Source organism: Bos taurus, chromosome 1, assembly GCF_002263795.3.
Source record: "Bos taurus isolate L1 Dominette 01449 registration number 42190680 breed Hereford chromosome 1, ARS-UCD2.0, whole genome shotgun sequence".
NCBI lineage: Eukaryota > Metazoa > Chordata > Mammalia > Artiodactyla > Bovidae > Bos > Bos taurus.
In genome coordinates, this window is record NC_037328.1 from 145259446 (window position 1) to 145278697 (window position 19252).

The 19252-nt window shown below is 58.4% G+C and overlaps 1 protein-coding gene across 8 annotated transcripts in view; it reads left to right on the top strand.

The window, feature by feature from the left end:
* Window positions 1-19252, top strand: part of COL18A1 (collagen type XVIII alpha 1 chain) — a 94485-nt gene that overhangs the window by 57328 nt on the left and 17905 nt on the right. For all 8 annotated transcript variants that reach the window (NM_001429092.1, XM_059875252.1, XM_059875315.1 and 5 more), the window contains 12 exons: window positions 6265-6354; window positions 7182-7241; window positions 9204-9333; window positions 13951-14027; window positions 14460-14645; window positions 14948-14974; window positions 16114-16176; window positions 16278-16364; window positions 16677-16730; window positions 16871-17029; window positions 17895-17957; window positions 18756-18782. In NM_001429092.1, coding sequence (NP_001416021.1) covers window positions 6265-6354; window positions 7182-7241; window positions 9204-9333; window positions 13951-14027; window positions 14460-14645; window positions 14948-14974; window positions 16114-16176; window positions 16278-16364; window positions 16677-16730; window positions 16871-17029; window positions 17895-17957; window positions 18756-18782 — 1023 coding nt within the window. The remainder of the gene's footprint in view (window positions 1-6264; window positions 6355-7181; window positions 7242-9203; window positions 9334-13950; window positions 14028-14459; window positions 14646-14947; window positions 14975-16113; window positions 16177-16277; window positions 16365-16676; window positions 16731-16870; window positions 17030-17894; window positions 17958-18755; window positions 18783-19252) is intronic.

Here is a 19252-nt window from a genome sequence, read left to right on the forward strand (position 1 = left end):
CTCCCCCACCCCTGCCATGAGTTCTATATTTCTCAACAATTGAAAAGTTGCTCGTGGGCAGGTGGGGACAGGGGCTGCCTGTCTCACAGTGCTAACGGAGGTCACCACCTTTCTGCAGCAAGGACACCCAGATGCCTCTTCCCTCAGCCCTGCCAGGCTGCGGTCATCTCTGCAAAATACACTTGCTAGTCGTATATGTAGACTAACAGTGTCTGGGTGTTTTAATTTGCATTTCTTGGTTGTTAGTGAAAACAAACTATACTATTTCACATGTTTACTGGTTCTCTGTATTTCTTCTTGTGTGTCTGTTCATGTCCTTTGCATTTTTTGTTTTAATGGTTTCAATTGTTTCTTATTAGTTTGTGTGAACTCTTTATATATAAAAGATACTGATCATTTGTTCTATACACTGTAAATTTTATTCCCCAGTTTTTCTCTTGCCTTTTCACCTAGTCTTTTTTTCCCCCACCATTGGGATATTTAAAATGTTTATGTGGTTAAATCTAGCCTGTAGAAGACACCCAGAAAAATCTTTAAAGGTTAGAGAGACAGAGCAGAGGGGACTGTAAGGTCGTTCCATCTGGCTCTGGCTGGAGCCCTGCTTGCCGTGAAGTTGCTGTCCCCCCGATGTTGCCTGGGCACTTCTAGCGAAGTCCAGTGCAGTGTGGCCCCTTTATTCCTCAGACTCCAGTTCCAGGAATCTCTCTGTGGGTGTTTGATCAGCCTCCAGCCGGGTGAGAGGTGAAGCGTGCTATCTGGGGAGGAGTAGATAGGTCGGCTTAGGATAGCGTTTGTCAATTCTTCTGAACTGAGACTCTTGGGAAAGAACCACTCACGTGTGTGACAGGCAGGACTTGGCAGAGGTGCGCACAGAGCTCAGAGTGTGCGATGAGCCAGAGTGTCATGGCTAGTGTTCTCGAGCAGGTGCTCAGCCCCTTGCTGACCCCCACGCTCAGCCCGGCACCTATTCTGAAGATGCTTGCAAAGCCTTTGTTGTTTTCTCCCCAAAATTATGAGCGTCCTTGGTGTTTTCAGGTTCATTCTTCTCCTTGAGCTTAAATGGTAATAAATATCTCTTAGGAAATTCCTAATTCCACCCAGCACAGGACAGGGAGGCCTGGCGTGCTGCAATTCATGGGGTCGAAAAGAGTCGGACACGACTGAGCGACTGATCTGATCTGATCCGTTATAGTGTTTGGCTTAAAACATTAATTCAGCGCTTTTTCAGTGTTTATTGACCTCATCCTTTCTTTTTCTTAACTATTTCAGATACCCTGTGGTCAAGTTTTCTTGACTTAGTTTCTCTTTGTTGGAAATGTCCCTGTTTTCTCATTCCTGTCTGCTTTTCTCTGTGTGAAACCACCTTTCTCTTTACCCAGGTTTCCGTGGAGGTTTAGTCACGTGTTCAGACCCCGGGGCCCTCATCTGAAACTGACACTGGGCCAGGACAGGACTGGCTTGGGCTTCCCAGGCCGCGCTCCAGCTGTGCTCCTCATGTTGAACGTTCACTGCTTCTGTTCTGTGATGATGGTGCTAGAGGCTGTGAATTTGCCTCAGCAGGTGGCTTTGCTGGCCACATTATATAAAAAGTGTTGTTCAGTCGCTAAGTCATGTCTGACTCTTTGTGACCACATGGACTGCAGCATGCCAGGCTTCCCCATCCTTCACTATCTCCTGGAGCCTGCTCAAACTCATGTCCATCAAATCAGTGATGTCATCCAACCGTCTCATCCTCTGTCATCCCCTTCTTCTCTTGTCCTCAATATTCCCCAGCATCAGGGTCTTTTCCAATGAGTCAGCTCTCTGCATCAGGTGGTAAAAGTATTGGAGCTTCAGTTTCAGCATCAGTCCTTCCGATGAATATTCAGGGTTGATTTCCTTTAGGATGGACTGGTTTGATCTTCAGAAGTGATTGATCCACTGAAGCGAAGAGATGCCCACTGGCCGCACTAGGTTTGGGCAGGCTTAGACAGAGGATGGTAGCAGAGCAGGCAGGGAAAGTGCTGGTGACCTCTGACACCCCCAGTTCTCCTGCTGTGGCCCCCAAGCCCAGCCACACCAAACGTGCTGCTGACTGAGGGCAGCTCGGGGCACTCAAGGTCACGGTCGCCGGCTCCTTCCAGTACCCATCTGTCAATCATCTGAAGCAACCTGAACGGGTAATGTAACCTGTTCATAGTCCTGCAGTAGTCACGCCATTGCCTGAAGGAGATGCTTTTAATAGAGTTTCATACAAATAGTCCAGGAGCTGGGGCTTCATACAGGAAACCGGTGAGATGCCACTTGGTCCAGGGTGTGTGGAGAATGGGACAGTGGTGGTGTGGCCCAGTCACAGTGACAGCTGGAGTAGGTGACAAGGGAGCAGGCGGCCTGGGGGTCAGCCAGCAGAGGAAGGAGAGGCAGGGGGTGAGGTGGGGCAGTCAGGTCCATGGGGGCTGCAGTTCACCCACCCCTGTACAGGTGCATTCAGCCCGTGGCCTGGGGCCAGGACACGGCCCTGTGAGTCAGGGGGTGAGTCAGGAGGCCCAGAGAACCCTGGGCTGCCAGATAGGGGTCCCAGGGAGGCAGCCCCAGCACCGGTGATGAGGGACAGGCTTTCATGTCGTGGGGCTGTGGTCGTCTGCACACAGCTCTAAGACCAGGGGCCCTAGTGAGGCAGTGACAGGACAGATTTCAAATGGTCTGGATTTCATAACATCTGTTAAGTCCATCCAGCGTTTGCAGTGGGCCCAGTGACCTCTGGGCTACTGATGTCTCCCCAGCTGCCCCAGTGGGCAGGCCAGTTGGCGGGGGGCCCGGCTCCTCTGCTCCCCATTCCAACCCAGTCTGGCGGCCGCTTGCTGAGCGGCCACCCTGCTGGCTGGCAGTGTGGGGGCCAGAGTGCTGCGGGCCTGCTCTCGTGGCAGCCTGGCCTCACGGGATGGTATCAGCGTGGGGACGGTCATGTCCAGATGTCCAGTGCTCTGACCTGTACCTGCGGGAGCCTGGTGGCCTGCCCCCCGACTGCTGCCTCACGGTGTCTCCCCGGGGTGTTCAGAGTGTGGCTTTCTGGAATCTTAACCTCTGTGCCTCCCCCTGAATTCTCAATCTTGATGACTCTCTGTCATCTGGGGATGCCTGTTCCCCCCCTTTAGCACCACCCTCAGCTGGGCAGGCTGAGAATTTCCATCCCTAACACACTGCTGCCTCCTCCCTGAGCCCCAGGGCCAACCCCCTGCCTTTTTAAGCCCAGAAAGGCTCGTGCTTCCTGCAGGCGGTGGTGAGGTGGTGCCCAGAGAAGGGGGGCGCCTGTGTGTGCTGCCCATGCAGGAGAGCAGGTGTGATCACTGCGTTCCTGCTCCTGGCTTGTGCCCCTTACACACATGCTCTGAGCGTACACACATGTGTGCCCTCCCACAAACAGGCCCTCCACACAACACTCCTGGCAGCTCACTGCCCTCCATGGTGGTTGGAGCGTCTCTGGATTCAGGGGGCGGGCGGGGAGGACACTCCTCCATGGAGTGGACCAAGCACCACCCCTGCCACATCCCCTCCTCATGGCCAGGTGGCCCGTCCATCTTCAGACCGGAGCTCCAGCCATGGGTGGGCTGCTTGCCTTTCAGCCTCCTGCACCCTCAGCTGGGTTCTGCCCCTGGGTTCCATGGACTGCATGGGGCCAGGGACCCTGATACCTGCTGCCTAAGCCTTCTGCACAGTCCTGAGCCATCAGTCAGGCTGTCCTGTGTCTCCCCCCCAGTGACCTCAGCTCTGGACACAGCCTGGGCTCCCCAACAGATGCTGAGAGGAGGGGCCAGCCCTACTCTAACTGTGGACCTTGCAGGGATCTGCCGGATGGTTCAAGATCCCGAAAAAGACAGTGGCATTCTGCCCTGGGGGGCAGTGACAGGGGACTGAGGGAGGCAGGGGTGGAGTTGGATATGAAGGGGCAGAAGCAGCTGGGCTCAGCTGTGGCCACAGCATCTGCTCTGGTTCAGCTGGAGCCAGGGGTGACCTCAGACGGAGCCAGCGCTTCTGTGCCTGGTCACCTCTGGGAAGATACGGCCGCCTCGCCCCTGCTGTGCAACCACCCACCAGCCGGGGGACGGGCCATGGACAGCAGAGCTGACCCTGTCCCACGCTCCACCAGCCCCCACCCCCTGGGCTGTCAGCTTCCCCTGGAGGCCTCTCCAGGCCGTCCTGCCGAACTTTCTGGAACCTCTGGGCATCCTGCATCTGAGAACTGAGCCGCCTCCTGGCATGGTGTTGGGGTCAGAGCTGCCGGCTCCCCAGGCAAGATGGGCCTTGACCACTAAGCCACAGGCACTTTAGCCCTTGAGCTTCTGGAATGAGCTGTGGGAAAGTGGAAAAAAACGGTAAAGATGGCCTGTGGTTCCCACCAGCGGGCACTGTTCTCACTGCCTACGGAGACTGACCAGCAGTAGGAAACCATCGTTGGTGACTCGGTGCCCCCTCCCCCATCGGCTGGTGAGGCGGGGCAGCACTGGGAAGCCCAACAGTGGACTACCAAAGTTACTCCTAGGTCAGCCCTCGAGATTGCTTGAGAAAAGGGGTGTCATAGTGCGCTGTGGGGCTGAAGTCACCTGCCTGCCCCCCACCTGTGCGCTCGGCCCCTCCTCTTCTCACAGGCCTGGCTGGGAGTTGTACTGGGGACACAATGACTTCGTGGTAGCTGGGGGATGCGGGGCCTCCCTCAGCCCGTACCTGGGCCGCTGACCTCATTCGCCTCCCAGGAGCAGGTGTTTATGCCTGAACATGCACACACGTGTGCACATATGCACGTGGGCACATACACACAAGTACATGGATACAGGTGCGCACATAACTATGTGCATACCTGCATGACACATTTATACACTCATACACACACATGCGCATATCCATTTGCACACGTGCCACAAACATGACATGTTCACACGCAGACCTCACTATCAGTGGAAGCAGAGATGCAGGGGGGAATATGGAGCTGGGCAGACCTGGCCCCTGGAGGTGCTGATCCTTGGGAGGGAGTCCAAGAGGGCTTCCTGGAGGAGGTGGCCTGAGCTGAGCCTGGAGATAGGAGTGGAGCCCTCAGGCGAGGGCTCTTGGGGACACTCGGGGTGTTAGTCGCTTGATGTCATGTGGGAGCAGGAGGGCCATGAGATGGAGGTCAGTGATGAAGGGAGTCTGCAGGGCACTTAGAGGAAAAACCATAAGCTGGTCAAGTGAGCATGCGGCCCCAGGACATCCCACCCGCTGCCTGTCTTTGTACAGCCCGCAACCTCAAAGGGCTTTTACGAGTTCCAGTGGTTGGAAAAAAACAAGACTATTTTGTGATGCGTGAACGTTTCAGTGTCCCGCACAGTCTGGTTGGAGCAGCTGCGTCCAGTGTCCACAGACTGGTTCACGTCCCAACACAGCTGCAGAGCAGCAGCGACAAAGACCTGAAAACAGTCACCACTGGCCCTTCACCCAGGAGTGTGCCAGCTCCTGACCTAGGCTGGCCCGTTTTTAAGAGCTATGAAAATGTGCCTCTCAGAAGCAACGCAATGTGGTCTCTGTTTAGAAGATGCAGTGATCCATCCCCATGGATGAAGATGTTAAGTAGAAAACAAAAGAAATACCAGAAAAACATTTGTGAACACTCAGAACCTCCAGGCAGGACAGCTTCTAGAAAGGACACCAAAGGCCTGGATCCTGTGGCCTCACACACGGGCCGAGATCTCGACCACGATTCAGAACGTGCGGTCGCGTCGCCCTCTGGGAGCAGGACGCCTTGCAGTAGAGGCCCTGGTGTGGCTGGGCTGAGGTCCTTGGCCATCATGCTAGCCCAGCTGCCCGTGGCCCTGCCCTGCCTCAGACTTCCTGTTGGAGTGGGGATCCCAGTCCTCTCCACGGGCAGTTGTCCACACTCACGGTTCAGGACACTGCCCAGCAGGTGCCTGCCGCCCCCGACCTACCCCTGCCCAGTGCCGTCCACTTCACGCCCCGAGGGGACGCTGCCTCCCGGGACACTGCACGCCGATGACCTCTTCTCTGCTCATGCTGTGTCCAGGCGCCCGGTGCAGCGCCGGGACCACAGGAGGGAGTGCGTGGCACCACCCAGAGGGTGATGAGCATCCTTGGGAAGAGAGAGGGAGTGGGTGATGTCACCTGCTGTGACATCACCCCCTGCGGTGTCTCTGCTGGACCTGACCTCAGACATGCCTGGCTCTGAGCTGGGCCCGGCCTGAGTTGGGGTCTTCTGTCCCAGGACCCCTGGTGACCCTCCCCTCCCTCTGTGTTCAGGGTCTGATCTCAGAGCTGAGGTTGCGCAGGGATCCTCAGGTGAGCCCCCGGCAGTGCCAGGATGAGGACGAGGACGACGATGATGATGGGGTGAGTGGCCACTGCCTGGCTCAGGCGGGGGGCCCCTCCTCCTTCTTCCCCTTTGCTCTGTGGGAGGAGGGGCCCAGGCCAGGATGTGGTGGGCCTTTCCTGGAAGCCCCAAAATGATTGGGACCAGAGAGGTCTTTGACAGTTGCCACTTTGGGTGGATGTTACCCATGATCACGTTTCTAACTGCCCATAACGTCACCCTGGGGACCCCCAGGTGAGCCTCCCTTGCCTGGAACTTTCCACATAGAAACATGCATAGAACATAAGAGTTAAATAACATGCCTAGGGAGCCCATTGGGTGATAGCATCACTGGTAGCTGCCAGAGCAAAAAGTGTGTGTGTGTGCGGTCACGTGTATGCATGCACACAGTCCGTGGGGCCTAAGGCAGAAGACACACCGGTTCTCTGTGTGAAGGACAGATAGGCAGAAGACCTGTGTCCCCGGGGTGGCCCCAGGTCCCAGCAGCTCGTGTGAGCCCAGCACTGTGAACTGGGAGACGATCCAGCCGCATGCAGTGACTGGCCCAGGGAGTGGGACCTGCAGCCATGTCCCAGCCCCGAGGGTCCCTGTGCGGGGCCTCCCCTCCGGGCTGTTTCCCAGGATAGTGTCCCGGGACAGGAGAGGAAGGGATACCCTCCAAGCGGGTCTTTGGGTGTCTGGCCACGGGCCACATTGGTTTCCTAAAAGCCATTCATCCTAAGAAGTCTGATGGACACGAGCCTTGTCGATGACTGGCTGACCTCCTCATGGCCTGCCCTCCCCCTGACCCTGAGCTCCGAGGGGCTGGGGGCTTCAGCCATCAACTTGCTTCCTGTCAACCCCGCAGGCGTCCGGAGACCTGGGCAGCGGGCTCGTGGAGACCCAGGAGCATCTCCGGGAGGAGTTGGTGAGTACTGGGGCCTGTGGATGAGGCGTCGGGCAGGCACACCTGTGCACACGTGTGTGCGACTTCTCAGGACAAATTCTCGCTGGAGATGGGGACTGGACTCAGGCTGAGTCAGGGCTGCACCTTCCCATCTGTGCTCTCTCCTGGGAGGGAATGTCCCTTCCAGCCTGGGGGCTGGCCCAGGCCTTCCTTGCGTGTCTGTTTGCATCTCCTGTTGGCTCTCGGGGCCATGGGGGACTCAGGGGTGACCCTGCTGTGTGGCCCCCACTGCCTGGAGTAGCACACAGGCTGGGGCATCTCGGGAAGGATGCCCCCTTCTCCCATCTGGACCCACCGTGTGTCCCACCCCCACTCCACCCCTAGGGTCATCTCCTCCAGGGCCCGGGCGTCCCGGGGCCATGACAAGGTGGAGTGCTGAGCTGCCCTGGGGTGAGTGGTCAGTGGACCCCCTGATTCCAGGGGCACTGGGGCCTCCCTGGCTTTTCACTTGCTAGAGCAGCGCTGGCTCTGGCGCCTGGCAGACCCCTGGACGGTGTCAGTGGGTTGTATCCACAGCATCCCTGCCTGTCACGTGGCCTGTCCTCTCCTCAGCTGTCTACCCAGGGGCCCCGGGCACAAACCACGGAGACAGCAGTGTCCCCACCATGCTGGTGCCAAGGCATCAAGTGCTGCAGCCATGCAAGTCTCTCAACAGATTCGGGGGGGTGGTCAGAGAGGGAGTTATCAGCCTGCAGTGTGCTAACTAGCCGGCTGCCCCTGCCAGCTCCAGCTCCACAAAACCCGGCGGAGGCCACGGGGAGGAGTCGGAGGGGCCATGCGGGAGCCGCTGTGCAGGCCTGGCCTGGCCCTGGACACGCTCAGTCTCTCAGCGCCCTCCGTGGTTCTCCAGGCCTCTGCTCTCCCACATGCAGGGGGTCTGGGGTGTCAGCGTGACCAACTGACGTGGGGTCCCTGAGGACCTTGCCCACATCAGAGGGTTCTGGCTGCAAGGGACTGGCCTTGTGTCTGCCCCGGGGACTGCTCACCCACGGACGAGCCTCATGGGGACACTGGTTCCGTGCACATGGACAGCACCGTCTCCGGAGCAGTATCCCCAGGGAGTGTGTGCTGAGTGCAGACAGGGAGTGCAGGAAGCGTCTTACCTGTGCACTCACCCTCGAAGCCCCGAGGGCCCCAGGGCAGGGAAGTGAGTTTTCAGGGCTGCTGCTGCTAAGTTGCTTCAGTTGTGTCCGACTCTGCGACCCCATAGATGGCAGCCCACCAGGCTCCTCTGTCCCTGGGATTCTCCAGGCAAGAATACTGCAGTGGGTTGCTATTTCCTTCTCCAATGCATGCATGCATGCTAAATCGCTTCAGTCATGTCCGACTCTGTGCGACCCCATGGACAGCAGCCCATCAGGCTCCTCTGTCCACAGGATTCTCTAGGCAAGAATACTGGAGTGGGTTTTCAGGGCATAGCCCTAGAAGCCCCAGGTTCTCTGGGGACAGGGAATAGAGTTTTCAGGGCAGAGTCAGCCTCATCCCTTGGGTTGGGATGGAGGGCAGGTGGAATCACTGGGCCTTGGTGCCGGGTCAGGACCCTCACTGAGGACACATGCGACCACCCCTCTGGTGCATGGTGATGGCCTCGTGTCCGTCACTGTCAAGACCACAGGCAGGAGCCAAGGCTGCCTGAGTTCCGAGGGGCCATCCTGGGCTCTGAATGGGGGATGAGGGAGGGTAGGCTCTTGTCCATCCCTCCAGGTATGGGGGCTTCAGGGCGAGGAGACCCCCACCGTGTGAGCTGCTCAGAAGAAAACGACCCTGGAGGGGCCTGGAGTTTCTTCTTTTCTAAGATGGAGTCCCTGATGGTTTCTTCTTAACTTTTGTAAAATCTCATTTTACAACCAAATGTGTGTAAAGCTGGCAGCATGTGGGCCACACGTGTCACTGAATAACGGAGCTGCTTCCCACTCCTCCCAGGGTGCGCCCCTGGGGCCCAGGCTCCCTGAGGCTCCTCCGGTCACTTCTCCACCCTTGGCCGGAGTCGGCAACGAGGAGGACTTGAGAACTGAGGAAGTAGAGGAGTCAACCACAGCATCTTCATTAGGAGGTAAAGCCTGCTGAGGTGGGGTGTGTGTGTACTAGTGGTATGTGCGTGTTCGTGGCTGTGTGTGTTCACGGCACGTGTTCCTGGTGTGTGTACATTCCTGGTGTGTGCACATTCTTGGTGTGTGTGTGTTACTGGTCTATGCATGTCCCTGGTGTGTGTGTGTCCCTGGTGTGTGCGTGTCCCTGGTGTGTGCATGTCCCTGATGTGTGCATGTTAGTGGTCTCTGTGTTACTGGTCTATGCATGTCCCTGGCGTGTGCGTGTCCTTGATTGTGTGTGTTACCGGTCTATGCATGTCTCTGGCGCATGTGTGTCCCTGGCGTGTGCGTGTCCTTGGTGTGTGTGTGTTACTCATCTATGCATGTCCCTGGTGTGTGCGTGTGCAGGCAGTATGTGGGCCCATGTGCATGGCAGGTGAGGGGCTCCCGTCTGTCACATGGATGCCCCACTGCTGGGGGCTCTGCACCCACCCTGCCCCGTTGCTGCCCCATGGACGTGGTCTCCCTGTGTCGTTTCTCACTTCCTGCTTTCCTGGGGGTCACAGGACCATCCTGAGAGTGCTGCCACTCCCCAGCCTGGGGGCAGGGGGTCGCCAGGAGAACATGGGAGCTGGTTTTGAGGGAGGCAAAGGCACCTCTGACTGGACCTCTGTGAAGCTGGGCAGCATTTGGGCCCAGAGGGTGCTCAGGCCTGGACGCCTGGGGCACACTGGGAAGTGGACTCCGTGCCCGTGCGTAGCCGCCCATTGCAGTGTGACAGGTGCCCACGGAGTTGGTTCTTGTGGCAGGGCCGGAGGCTCCCTCAGCATCTCGGGGGGAAACTTGCCCTGTACCGTGCCCATGGCTGCCTTCCCTCCGGGGAGACTGGCTTCCTCCCACTCAGGGGCCTGGCAGGATCCCACTCCCGGTGGCTGCAGGACTGAGGCTCCGGGTCCTCACCGCTGCCAGCCAGGGGTCGTCCTCAGGTTCCAGAGACCACCGTGTTCCTCCGGTCCTGGCCCAGCCCTGTCGAGGGGGAGGGTCCTTCTCCTGCTCTGGGTCCCGGACCTCCCCTCCTGCTTCCTCGTCTGTTTGGGGGCCTCGTGTGATGACTGGGTTCCACCCGATAACCCAGGACACTCTCCCCACCTTAACGTCAGCTCCTCAGTTACCAACATCTCCAAAGTCCCTCACAGCGGTGCCCAGGTCCGTGTCTGGTGGGTAACCGGGGTCTTAGGGAGACACAGTAGAGCTCTGTTTGCAACACTTAGTAGGTCTAGAAAATTGTATAGGTTTTTTTTTTATTTTGGAGAAGAGCATTTATCACTTTTAAAAATTACTGAAATATCACATGCTTGATGCACCCAACTTAGAAGCAGGAAAGAACAGATGAGAGAATTGACCGCTGTGGTCAGGTCCCTCTGTTCATACCCCGTGATCCGGGCGCTGTGGTCAGGTCCCTCTGTTCATACCCCGTGATCGGGGCGTGTGTGCTTGTTACGTTTGTCAGACCCACTTAGGGTACTGCCAGAGCCCCAGCCTCGCGACTGAGGCGCGTGCCCCACCCCTGCTTTGCCATGCTCTGCTGCCTGGGGCCCCAGTCAGGGCCGTCCCAGACCCCTTGATAGCTCCATGACTGGTCTGGCTTTATTTTTCGGTTTGCCTTTGCTTTGAAGTATAATGGACATATGATAAACCACACATTTTTGTAATTTTATTGAAGTAGAGTTGATGTACGTTGTCGGGTTAATTTCGGGTATACAGCATAGTGACTCAGTCACCCGTGTACATTCATTCATTCTTTTTCAGATTCTTTTCTCATATAGGTTATCACAGAATGTTGAGTGGAGGTCCCGGTGCTATACAGTAGGTCCCTGTTGGTTATCTATTTTATACATAGTAGTGTGTGAAATTACACATATTTGAAACACAAAATTTGAGAAGTTTCAGCCTACGTGTCCACCCCTGAAACCATCGCCTCAGGCAAGACGTGAAGGCGCTGTCAGCCCCTTGGCAGGCGCCCCACTCCGCACCCCCATTCCCGGGCAGCCACTGACCTGCTCTGTCACTACAGATGTTGGCACTTAAAATTTTACTTAAAGGGAATCCAGGACTTTGTCTGACCCATTTACTCAGCATCAGTGCTTTGAGAGTCACCATCTTGTGGCCAAGTAGAGTTTCTCTGGGTAGGTGGGCACTTGGGGCTGTTACAGAAAGGTGGCCGTGGGGTTTGTGTGCAGGGTCCATGGCCACGTGCTTCCATCTGCACCTGGGTGGAGTGGCAGGAGTGTGTGTCACAGGGAACTGCCACACACTGCCATGGCAGCTGCCCATGTAACCTCCCTGGGATGTGGGTCCCCACCAGTGCCTGGCACTCGGCCCTTTTGCTGTACCCGTCCCGACAGCGGTGTGGCCGTGTCTCCTTGGCTTTACTTTGCATCCTGCTGATGATGGGCACCGTGGAGCATCTTCCTGTGGGCGCACCAGCTGTGCCTGTGTCTTCCTTCGTGAGGAATCTGTCCCAACCTCACGCCTTCGTTTTACTGGGCGCACCTCTGCTGAGAGTTCGTATGCTCTGTACACGCCTCCTCTGCCGGAGAGTCTCTCAGCCTGAGCTCACCTTCTTATTTTGTTACGTGACTTAGAAGAGTGCAAGCTTGTAACTTTGATGAGATTAGATGTATCTGTTTGTTCTTTTATTTTTTGCCCCATCTCTTGGTTTGTGGGGCTTCCCCAGTGGCACAGCGGTAAAGAATCTGCCTGCAGTGCAGGAATCGCAGGAGACGTAGGATCGATCCCTGGGTCAGGAAGATCCCCTGGAGGAGGAAGTGGCAACCCACTCCAGTGTTCTTTTCTGGAGAATTTCATGGACAGGGGAGCCTGATGGGCTACAGTCCATAGGGTCACAAAGAGTCGGACACCACTGAAGCGACTTAGCATGCACGCACGGCTTGTGGGATCTTAGTTCCCTGACCAGGGACTGAACACGCACCCCCGCAATGGAAGTGTGAGCTCTAACCGCTGGACCTCCAGGAAAGCCCCCCATCAGTCTGTCCTTATGGGTCTCAGTGTTGGCATCATGTCTGAGCGGCTGACTCAGTTTTAGGTTTCACTTGGGGCTCTGACCCACGGATGCGGCTTCAGCACGTTTGCTGGAAGGACCGTCTCCCCACCTCTGCGTGACCCAGGGCCTTTGCTGAGCACAGCTGTGCGCGTGCGTGCGTGTGTCTGGACTCTGCTCCATAGGGACCCTGTCGTTTCACGTGGGGCTGACCACTTTAGGATGAGCCTGGCCCAGGTGATGTGGATCCTCTGGCCTTGCTCTTCCTTCATGAATCCACTTCTGTGTTCTGTGTGCTTTTTACCCTGTATGGATTTCAGATCCTCACTCACCATGCGGTCAGTGTGGGGCTGCACCTGGACGTCAGCTAATGTCCAGTTTTCTGACCCCACACTCAGAGATCTGTCTCCTTTGGCTTATTTAGGTCTTTACTTTCTCTGAGCCATGTTTTGGTGCTTTTAAATGTTTTCTGAGGCGAGGATTTTAATTTCGCCTTAAACCATCCTGAACGCCTGGGAGGGTTCCTCCCTGGGCCATCTCGGGCAGTGTGGGGGCCCTCTAGTGGTCAACTGGTGACTTGATGAGTCCCTGGTTGGGGTAACTGGGCCCTCAGCAGGCACTGGGTGGCTCCCTTACTGAGCAAGATAAATCCAGAGGTGGCTGCAGGTGGGCACAGGGGTCATGGGCACAGAGATCGTGACCCCAGTTTCTTCTGGCAAGGGCACAGGTGGCCCTCAGCGCTGTGGGACCCTGGAAAGGCAAGCCCTTCCTGAGTGGGCCAGTCCACGGTCAGCCCACAGGCCCCAGGTCCCAACCAGCCCCAGGCTCAGCATCCAGCTCTGTCAGAATGTGATCAGGACCCGGCGAGGGCAGACCCTCAGGAGGCAGGACGTCAGAGCGCAGCTTGAATCCTCTTTTCTAACTAGCTCCGTGATGCTGACACGTCAGGTGACAGCTTTAGGGGAACAGCCTCAAAGTTCACCCCAAAAGTGCTGTCCATCACAAAGCAGGGGCACCATCCTGTACCCAGTGGAGAGGAACCGCAGACGGGCCGGGAGACGAGCAGGGTGAGGTGTCGGGGTCAGGCATCCACACCTCAGGGGTCCACACTGTGGGCGTCCACACGGAGAACGTCCACGCTGCGGGCATCCGTGCCATGGGTGCTCACTCCACATCCACTCTTCTGTGTGTTTTGTTGAGTTCTGTGGGAACCGTCCCTGGCTCGGGCCGAGGCTGGATCTGACCAGATCTGGCCTGTGGGCAGACCCCCGATAGGTCCCGGGATGCGCACCATCGCCATCTCCCCAGAGAAGCCACAAGGACAAGGCTGGGCCCATGGAGACCTGGGTTGGGTCACCACACAGAACAGTGCTGACTTCCCGCATGTGGGTCAGGTTCTCAGAGGCTCCCACTCCCAGGAGATGCCTGGCGCTCAGGGCAGGAGGGTCGTGGGGGTGCCACCAACCCTCAGATGGTTCATCTGGAGAAGAGTGTATCCTCGGGGAACCCGGCTGGGGCTGAGCGCCAGGTAGGCAGGCAGCCCTGCAGAGGGTCTGACGGCCACCTCTGCCTCCCCCAGCTCAGACCCTCCCCAGCTTGGGCACAGTTGGCACGTGGGATGAGAGTGTTTGGAGCCCTGGGAGCAGCGTGAAAGAGGTGAGGCTTCCTTGACCCAGAACCACAGGGCCCCCAGCGCAGTCAGTGCCCCTGACCTGTTCCCAGGGGACCCTGCTCCCTGGAGTCCTGCTCCTTGGGACCCCACTTCCTGGGGTCCTACTCCCTGGGGACCCTGGTGGAGCTCTTGGCTCCTGCCTGCCCTCTGTGCCCCTTCCTGTACCCGCACTCAGGGTCTCTGGCAGTACTGGGCATCCTCGGCTGGGGAGGCCCCCAGTCAGAGCACGTGGGCGGGGAGGGTGATGACGTGACCGCACCACCGTGGCAGCCCCCCATGTGTGTCCGCAAGCACGGCCACTCTGCACGTCCCCTTGCCTGTCTGTGCCCTCTGTGTGACCTGGGCCAAGCCAGGGATGCAGGTGAGTGTGTGTGCACCTCCCTCCCCAGCCTGTACCCTTTGCTCTTTGTCCTCAGCGAGGCCTGAAGGGGCAGAAGGGAGAGCCTGGCGCTCAGGGCCCCCCTGGCCCCATCGGCCCCCAGGGTCCTGCAGGCCCAGCCATAGACAGCCATGAGGCACAGCCTGTTTCTGGACCACAGGGACCCCCTGGGCCCCCGGGACCCCCGGGGAAGGACGGCACCCCTGGAAGGGACGGTGAGCCTGTGAGTACCGTCTCCCCTTTGTCTAGCTGGGGGTGGGGCTTGGGCAGGTCGGGGCGGGGGTGGTGCTGGGTCCTGGGCCCAGACTGCGGTCTCCTTCCCTGGGTGGAACGGGAGGGTAGCTGGAGCAGGGGTGGGGCCAGGGGGTGTGGATGCAGTGCCCTGGACAGACAGAAAACTCCCAGCCCCGTGGGAGTCAGCACACTGGGGGGTGGTTGGGGGGCTGGAGTCCATTTCCACGTTCAGCTCAGGGTAGGGTCAGGGCTGTAATTTTCTGTCACTAATGGTTCTCTCCTGCCTTCCAGGGTGATCCTGGTGAAGACGGGAAGCCCGTATGTTGTCTTTTCCTTCAGAACCTGTATTATCTGTGATGCTTGCAGGAGGCCTTTGGCTCTCCACCTCCCCACCCCTGGGATTTTTTGAACTCAACCTACTGGAGAGATTTCAAAATATTTTGAAAATGAAACTTACTTTTTGTTAACAAAATGTTAAGTTTAACTGTTGATAGAAAAACATACATTTAAGCAGGTGTATTGAGACGTGTAGACTACTAGGAACAAAGAAAAGGAAAGGAAAGAAATGAAAGGTAAAGCTTCAGATTCTAGAGGAGACGACAGACGACAGAGGAGCAGCCTGGGTGTGGGTGGGGGACACGGCACGTGGAAAAGACGAGACACGCTCGCGGCAGGAACGGCGGGCTTGTCTGCCTGCTCATGGGTCGGAGTTTGTTTGGATTTTTAAAATGATCGAATGCTATTTCCAAGAAGCAGAGTAAAATGACTCATGAAGGTTCGGATAAAGATTTAGGAAACAACAGACCAGCGAACGGTGATGAGGAGGCCTGGGGAGGCTTCTGGGTTTAAGGGGGACTCACAGCCTCAAGAGAGACTCAGGAGGGGCGGGGCTTGGGAACGTCCTGCAGGAGCCTCTTCCCACCTGAGACCGGAGCTCAACTCAGTCGTGGCGGGGGCCTCGGCAGAGCGGGATGCGTGTGTGTGTGTGTGTGTGTGTGTGTGTGTGTGGAATCCAGGGTCCAATGACTGGATTAACTAGCTCCCGGATCAGGGTGCACTGGGCCTCGAATCAGAAGAGCTCTGGGCGTGGACACTTAGTCACACTGAGGGCAATTTAGGCCGCTCGACCTCAGCCCACTCACCCGGGCAGTGCACAGGCGGCTCTCCTGTCCTCGGTGCCCCCACAGCACGCGCGTGACGGGCAGGGTGCTGCCCTCCAGCCTGTGTGCACGAGACACTGTGGTCACCCCTGTGGGGCGCCGCTCCCTGGAGGGCTCACATCTCTGAGGTCGGTGGTGCCCACCTGCAGCCCCCATGACGTCCCCACCGCCCCAGGGACCCGCCCCTGTCTGCTCTGCACTGCTCTGTGGACACAAAGCCATGTATTGATGGTGGCTCGGCCGGGGACAAGGCGCAGGGCCTTCTCCTGACCAAGCCGCCTGGCCTCTGTCTTCCAGGGGGACACTGGGCCACAGGGCTTCCCAGGGACCCCAGGAGACGTGGGCCCCAAGGGCGAGAAGGTGAGTGGTAACCAGGATGGGTGTGGGGGGCCTGTACTGTTCTCCGCCCTGACCCAATGTGGGGACACGCACCCTGGTATAACTGGGTCTTCTGTTCACAGGGGGATCCTGGAGTCGGACCGAGGGGACCCCCAGGACCCCAGGGGCCTCCGGGGCCCCCAGGGCCCTCCTTCAAACCCGACAGGCTGGTGAGTCCTGCTTCTCCTACAGGGTCATCCCTGTCCCAGCAGAGGGGCCTCCCGCCCACCTGCAGACCTCAGCTTCCTGAGGCCATGCTGCTCAGTCCAGACCTGGCCTCCCCGGGGTGTCCAGGCCCAGAGACTCAGCTCCTGCCCCCGTGGGGGTTGTTATGCAGTGGGGCTGGGGGTCAGCAGGAAAGTCCTGCATGGCTGTCAGTGAGGGGCCATGCTCAGGGAAGCCCAGCGCTGACCAGGCTGCTGCCTTACCAGTGACTGGAGGTGGACGGCCTGGGCCCCTTCTGACTCAGTCTCTCTCCTCAGACCTTCATCGACATGGAGGGATCCGGTTTTGGCGGCGACCTGGAGAGCCTCCGCGTGAGTGTCCCTGGGCTGTGGTGGTCGTGACTCTGCTGTCCCCAAGCACCAGTGGAACCTGTGGTGCGGTGTGAGGCCTGGCGGGGCACCCTGCAGCCGGTGCTGTGTGCAGTGACCATGCTGTGTTATTCCATGTCCAGGGCCCTCGCGGCTTCCCCGGCCCCCCAGGGCCCCCTGGCGTCCCAGGCCTGCCAGGAGAGCCAGGCCGCTTCGGGATGAACAGCTCGGACGTCCCTGGACCCGCAGGCCTGCCCGGCGTGCCTGGGAGGGACGGGCCGCCTGGGCGTCCAGGGCCCCCGGTAAGCCTGCCTGCTCTCGCCCACCCTTGTTCACGTCCAGGCCTGCGAGGGACAGTGAATGTGGGCACACGTCCCCTTCAACAGCTCTGTACTCCCCACCCCCCACATCCTCCTGGGGGGCTCCTTTCTCTGGGCCCCTCTGTGTGGGAGGGGCCCAAGTGGGCAGCCCCATGGTTCTGGGTGCCAAGCTGCAGGTGACTGTACGCAAGGCCGCTCACCTCCCTGGCCACACGCAGGTCAGCTGGCCTGGCAGAGGCCATTTCCAGGGGTTACTTTCATGGGGCAGGAGTGGGCCCTGCTGCCCGGAGAACGGGGCCAAGAGGGGCCCATGTTTGGGCGACTCGCTGTGCACAGGGCCCTCAGGATTCCGCTGCCCTAGCCCCCAGCACAGGGGACACTGCATCGTGGCCAGGCGGGGCCCGGGGGCGTCGCTGTTGAGACTGGGTCACAGGAACCAGGTGTCTGCAGGCTGACTGTCACCAGAAACGTGCTCAGGGACAGAGTTGAGTGTCTTGTGTTGTCCTCCAGAAGGCCCGAGGACCTTTTGCCAAGAGTCCGCAAGCAACCCAACCTCAGCCCCTGAGGCTGCCCCCTCCCTGTGGGGCTGGCCGCCCTACTTATCCTCCACAGTTTGATTGACAGTTCAAATTAAACTAAAAACGTGGAAGAAATAAATAAAAACCCAATCAGAGTTATTCAAGTGCCCTCAACTGTGCTCCGTAGGCGGGTCTCCCGAGAGCATGGCCAGGAGCATCTCGGGTGTTGTCCAGGAAACCTGTGGACACGCACATGGTCATCTACTGACCCGTGAATTCTTTTCAGTGACTGAATTCCATCTGCCCACACTCTCCTCCTCTCTTGCCAGGGACCCCCAGGTACTCCAGGAAAAGACGGACAACCAGGACTGACTGGACAGAAAGGCAGCCTCGTAAGTCCCTCCCCCATCGCCCAGGGTGCTGACCTAGCTCCATAGCATGTGGGTGTTTGGATGGCAATGCCCCAGCTCACCGGGGAGGAGAAATGGCAGGCCAGGGGCCGTAGGACTTCAGTCCACCTGGGAGCTGTGGTCATCACAGCCTGACAGCCGGGGAGCCCTGGGTTCTCTCGCTGGCTGGGAACCAGCTGCCGGGGCTCCTGTAAAAACCCAGGACCTTGTTCATGCTATGTATTCATAACAGTGATTGGCCTAAGGGTTTTGAAGAATATTGATGCTTTAGTTGGTTTGAACATTTTATTTCAAGTTTGTATTTTGGTTGCATTAGTAACAGAGAAACTTAAAGGCTGCACACCTGTAACCGGGCCTGTGGTTTCCATATGGCTTTGGGGGGTGGATCTGGGGAGGAGCCCACACAGTCACATGGAGACGACGCTCCCCACGATCCTTCCTGAGAACCGGCTATCTGGGGCTCAGCAGAGGAGCTGGTGTTAGGGAAACCCTCTGTGCTCAGAGTTCTGCAGCTACTGAGCTAGAAGGACTGTCCTCCTGGGTGTGTGTGTGGGGGGCGGTGTTCACCACTGGGCAGTGAGGTCACCTCTGACCCCCCGACCGAGCCTCCCCCGGAGCCTCCGTTCCCATCTGAAGTGGGGGGTGGGGGGCGGACAATGGCAGGAAGAGCCAGGGTTGCGCGAGGGCAACGAGGAGACCCTGGAAGTTTTAGAGAAAAGTCGATGGGCTGGGATGAAGCTCCCGGTCCGACTGTGGAGTAACTGCTCTTTCCTCCTGCAGGGTGAGGCAGGCGCCCCAGGACCCAAGGTACAGATGAAGCCTGGTGTTGCTGTTCTACCTGAGCGGGATGGACCCGGGCAAGGGTGTGGGTTGGGGGCACGGCAGCCAGGAGAGTCAACCCCTAGGCACTGATCGTGGGGTCCAGTCCTGAACTGCCCAGCCATAGGTGCCACGTTTGTCCTGCAAGACCTTTTCCACCCAAGCTCTGTCTAGGGATGGTGTGAGAGCAGATGTGCTCAGGAGCTGGTAACCCAGCCAAAGCCATGAGATGGGAGGATGCAGGGGAGAAGGAGGCTGCAGGGAGGAGGGGGACTGAGGGGGGAGGGGGACTTCGGGAATGGGGGAGGAGCTGCAGGGGGGGAGTTGCAGGAGGGATGGGGCCTGCGGTAGGGGAGACTGTGGGTGGCGGAGCTGCAGGGGAGAGGGGGCTGCTGCTGGGACCCTAGTGTGTCCAGAGCAGGTCCCTACTGCTCTCACACTCAGCTGGTCCCGGGGGG